This window comes from Oncorhynchus kisutch, linkage group LG16, assembly GCF_002021735.2.
Source record: "Oncorhynchus kisutch isolate 150728-3 linkage group LG16, Okis_V2, whole genome shotgun sequence".
Taxonomy (NCBI): Eukaryota; Metazoa; Chordata; class Actinopteri; order Salmoniformes; family Salmonidae; genus Oncorhynchus; species Oncorhynchus kisutch.
The window spans coordinates 4930547-4935217 of record NC_034189.2 but is presented as its reverse complement, the minus strand read 5'-3'; the positions used below and the strand labels follow the sequence as shown (position 1 = coordinate 4935217).

Here is a 4671-nt window from a genome sequence, read left to right as displayed (position 1 = left end):
TCATCATGGTCTGCACCAAGGTATCATCATGGTCTGCACCAAGGTATCATCATGGTCCGTGCCATGGTGGAACTGCATTGTATGTCTGAAATAATTGGATGGTGAAACTTGCATCGAGCCTACCAGAAGAGCAAGGTGAAGCATTTCCGGCATTTTTGAAAGTCAAAATAAACCTTGTCCTGCAAAACAACTATTTGTATATGATTATTAAAAAAATGCATTCAGTGGGCATAATTGAACTCCCAATTACGTTCTGGACACGCCCCTTTCCTGCTAACTCACCACACCTGAACTCACTCTGCTAATCATCAATTCCTCTTCCATTCTTCTGGTATATAAGCACCTTGTTCTACTTGGGTTTGTTCAGCATTTGTGGTGTCCCAGTTCCTTTATTGTTCCTGTTGTTATTGGCTAAAGTAAGTGCCTGCTATTGTATCTTTTCTAGGGTTTTAACTTCCTGCACTGGGGTGTAATATCCTGTTCATCCTAGCATGTGTATTGTTATGGTGTAGCTGGCCCAGTATTAGACCTTTAATTTAACTGTAAGGGAAGTGTTACAGCTAGTGAGATGAGACATGGTATAATGATGGTTCCTGCCTGCAGAATGTGTCTTACTTCTATAATCCTGTAGACTGTTCTGATTGGTTGCACTGCGTCTCAGTGAACAAGAAACTATGAAATGCTGTTTTTACTTCCCCCACTCCCCATCAACTTTAAATGGATTCCATGTTGTGCTCAGCTGTTTAGCTAATCACCCTCTCAATATGGGCACCATGCTGGGCCAGACTGGAAGTAGGGGAAACATGGACGTGCAAGGCCAGAACAAAACATTGGCCGCCATATTTGGATGGGCCTTGTCTAAACTAGATTTAGTTATTGATCAGTGCTGTAAATGGTGCTTTATCAGAACCATCTAGTGTATTATGGCTGGATCTTCAGAGGTGGGACCCCATGCTGCTAGCAGGTACCTTATTGAACCATGTCATCTACTAGCAAGCTTTTGCTGTGGAATGTCCTTAGACCTTGCTTCATTAATTAATAGGTCTAATATTGGGCTGTGGTGTATTCCCTCCAGCACGACAACATCCTATCACAGCCTTTCCTGGTGGCCATTTAACCTTGTTACAAGCCACTACTCCTTACCTGCCGGTGTTACAAGCCACTGAGCCTTACCTGCTGGTGTTACAAGCCACTAAGCCTTACCTACTGGTGTTACAAGCCACTGAGCCTTACCTGCTGGTGTTACAAGCCACTGAGCCTTACCTACTGGTGTTACAAGCCACTGAGCCTTACCTGCTGGTGTTACAAGCCACTGAGCCTTACCTGCTGGTGTTACAAGCCACTGAGCCTTACCTGCTGGTGTTACAAGCCACTGAGCCTTACCTGCTGGTGTTACTAGCCACTGAGCCTTACCTGCTGGTGTTACAAGCCACTGAGCCTTACCTACTGGTGTTACAAGCCACTGAGCCTTACCTACTGGTGTTACAAGCCACTGAGCCTTACCTGCTGGTGTTACAAGCCACTGAGCCTTACCTGCTGGTGTTACAAGCCACTGAGCCTTACCTGCTGGTGTTACAAGCCACTGAGCCTTACCTACTGGTGTTACAAGCCACTGAGCCTTACCTGCTGGTGTTACAAGCCACTGAGCCTTACCTGCTGGTGTTACAAGCCACTGAGCCTTACCTGCTGGTGTTACAAGCCACTGAGCCTTACCTGCCAGCATTTATACTTTGCTTTTATTTTTGTTGGAAAGTAAAAGAAGCAGAATTGAACTTTGTTCAATCATAATGTTTGTTTTCTGACAGATTTGGCCATAACCAAACATGAGTGACACTTCTACATTTGGGAATTATTACTTCTGTCTGAGTGGAGAGAAATACCTGCCCAGAAATTCTCCTCAGCCCTGTTTAGGGAATAGGTTGGCATTTAGGAAAGCAGACATATTCCTGTTCTAATCTACTGTATGTGGAGTTGAATCTGTGGTTTTGATGGCTTCACTCTGTTTCTCTCAGGAGACTCCATGACCATGTTGACCAGTCTTCTGCTTCTCAGTGCTGCCTTTGCTCTGGGAGATGCACGTAAGAGTCCACTTTTCTTGACTCGTTCTGTATTTTTCTCGTAGCAGACATTACTGATTGACCTACAAACAATATTGTAGCTGTGATTTGTAGTTCTCTCTCCACTAGCCTTTAAAGCCACATGTAACTTCTCCTTACAGAGTCATTGATGGAAGAAGACTTATGTCCTTCCGGTTGGACCAAATATGGATCACGCTGCTTAATGTTTGTAAAGACTACAAGGAGCTGGCCTGAAGCAGAGGTATCACCCTTACCATCTACTGTGAATTTGAAGGGGGAAGTGTAGTTGAAATTAGCTCTTTGACATTACCTTAAAGGTGATACTTTCTTAAACTGTAACACATGACTGATGTGAAATACTGAACTTCCCTTTAAGATGGGAATTTTCTATACATTTTGAATATTTAATGTGGAGTCGTGCCTCCTGTATACTGGAACCCACAGGACATGGCTTAAGACTGAGATAAACTAGTATCTTTAAGAGTTTAAAAAGGAATTAGTTGCGCTGGTCAATATTTGGTTGAGAGTCCAGAAGACAAATTCTCAGCAAGGCTGACTGACTAATACATGAAATGTCTTTGTTCCCATCTACTGCTTGGCTGTTACTGTAGATAATAATTTTCTTAACTGACTTGCCTAGTTAAATTAATACTTTCTTCTCTAGCGGTACTGTGTGTCCCTTGGTGATCAACTGGTGTCTGTACCCAACGTTGTGAAGTACCTTGGCGCAAACCTGGCATCTGTGCACAGCTCCGAGGAGGACCAGTTTCTACAGGCGTTGGTCTTGGTCAAGACTGTTGATTTCCCTCCTACCTGGATTGGAGGATGTTATTCGGTTGAGGTGGGACCATTAAGCCTACAGTGATATATAGAGCCATTATTGCAAGGAACGCCGTTCCATCGCGTATTGCTCAAGTGAACAGCAAATCTGGTTAAAAACGGGAGATGTGGCATGTAGGCTACCTGTAATTTGTTCATGTAGTTCTGTCTAATGTTCTAATGTCATTTTGTGTGGACCCCAGGAAGAGGAGCTGCTGCTTTTTAACAGCTATTGTAATGGTTTCCATATAAAATATAAAGAGTTGCCAGGCAACGGGTAGCCTCGCAGTTGGCCAATAAAGGCTTGTTTGAATCCCAGAGCTCACTCCGTGAAATCTGATGTGCCCTTGAGCAACGCCCTTAATCCTAATTGACCCTGTAGGTCATTCTAGATGAATCTGCTAAATTATTTTACTGTCAACTTCCGGAGGCCTTTATACTCATGTAAAATGTTTCTAGGTAAGTATAAATTTGATCAAAGTAATCTCTTCCATTCAGTCTTGTAACCATGTGTATGGGGTTTCTAGCTTCAAAAGTTGTAGACTTACTATAGTCTTTGAAAGGCATCGGTATGACTGCAAATGTGAGGAGTAGACTGTAGGTTCTTTACACAAGCAACAGTCCCAGTCAGTGGGTTTTGAAGTAGTGGTAGCTTAAACTGTTTGGTTGCAGGTGGTAGAGGAAGGACTACATTTAGTCTATATTCTCAAACCCCACTTCCCCCCCTCAGGACAGGCGGTGGTTCTGGAGTGATGGCTCCGACTTTGATCACCAGAACTGGGCTAAAGGAAGGCCTGGTGCTGGTGCCAGAGAGTCTTGTGTTCATATCAACTTTGGAGGTACAGTAAACTCAGTATCAGTCATCAAATTAAACTTATTCCTAGTTAATTTAACTTTCCTGCTGTGTACAGCTGAATATTCTGGTTTTGTCTTCAGGTCAACAGCGCTGGGACAATGCATTATGTGAAAGGAGCTTGCCCTCTGTGTGCTCCCTGAGGCTCCTGCCGCTTCGCCAGAGTATCCATTAAAAGCAGCAATGCTATTCCGTAGTGTCTTTGTCCTTAATGCTTCATGGGAAGCTCTGTTGCTGTTAAATGAAGTCTCAGTTACTACACAAATGTTGAGGAATTGTTTGCAGCCAATAAAATGTGGACAATATTTTTTGTCTCATGAGTTATTGACTATGAATCATATTGCCAAAGTTGTCCCATGTTTTGAGATCTTTCTAAAAGGTATTTGTCAAATAGACATTTAAGTACAAAACCGGTGTTAACACTTCACCTGAAACTCTGCATCATAACACATGTTGTAGTTGGTACTCTTTCTTCCCCTGTGGGACTCAAACCCACAACCTTTATGTTGCAAGTGCCATGCTGGACTGTGCCACCAGGACATAACTGTCATTGTGCTATACTTTATGTAAATGTAGACCTGTGAAGTGACGCAGTATGTTTAGGATACTGAAGACATGTTTAACTTCTAATGCCTGCAGGGGCAGTATTGAGTAGCTTGGATGAAAAGGAGCCCATTGTAAACAGCCAGCTTCTCAGTCTCAGCTGCTAATATATGCATATTAGTATTGGATAGAAAACATTCAAGTTCCCAAAACTGTCAAAATATTGTCTGTGTATAACAACTGATATTGCAGGTGAAACCCTGAGGAATATCAAACCAGGAAGTGGCTTCTATTTTATCTGCATGTTCCATAGCCTCCCTTTGCGCCACTTAAAGGGATATCAACCAGATTCCTTTTCCTATCGCTTCCTCAAGTTGT

At 43.0% G+C, this 4671-nt stretch overlaps 1 protein-coding gene across 2 annotated transcripts; it reads left to right on the top strand.

The window, feature by feature from the left end:
* The first annotated feature begins 297 nt into the window (after positions 1-297).
* LOC109885567 (ladderlectin-like) lies at positions 298-4055 on the top strand. 2 transcript variants are annotated; one of them, XM_031791651.1, is made up of 6 exons: positions 298-416; positions 2013-2078; positions 2219-2319; positions 2743-2919; positions 3628-3736; positions 3834-4055. In XM_031791651.1, the coding sequence occupies exons 2-6, from the start codon at positions 2021-2023 to the stop codon at positions 3923-3925; spliced, it is 537 nt and encodes a 178-aa protein (XP_031647511.1). In that variant the 5' UTR covers positions 298-416; positions 2013-2020; the 3' UTR covers positions 3926-4055. The 2 variants fall into 2 exon arrangements, with proteins under 2 accessions (XP_031647511.1, XP_031647512.1); XM_031791652.1 differs by lacking the exon at positions 298-416 and adding an exon at positions 1806-1918.
* The last annotated feature ends 616 nt before the right edge of the window (positions 4056-4671 follow it).

Excerpts from the sequence above, each read along its gene's own strand:
- LOC109885567 (XM_031791651.1), top strand. The coding sequence starts at position 2,021 with ATGACCATGTTGACCAGTCTTCTGCTTCTCAGTGCTGCCTTTGCTCTG. Across the intron at positions 2,079-2,218 it reads CTTTGCTCTGGGAGATGCAC|AGTCATTGATGGAAGAAGAC; the intron begins GTAAGAGTCCAC and ends TTCTCCTTACAG. Across the intron at positions 2,920-3,627 it reads GAGGATGTTATTCGGTTGAG|GACAGGCGGTGGTTCTGGAG; the intron begins GTGGGACCATTA and ends TCCCCCCCTCAG.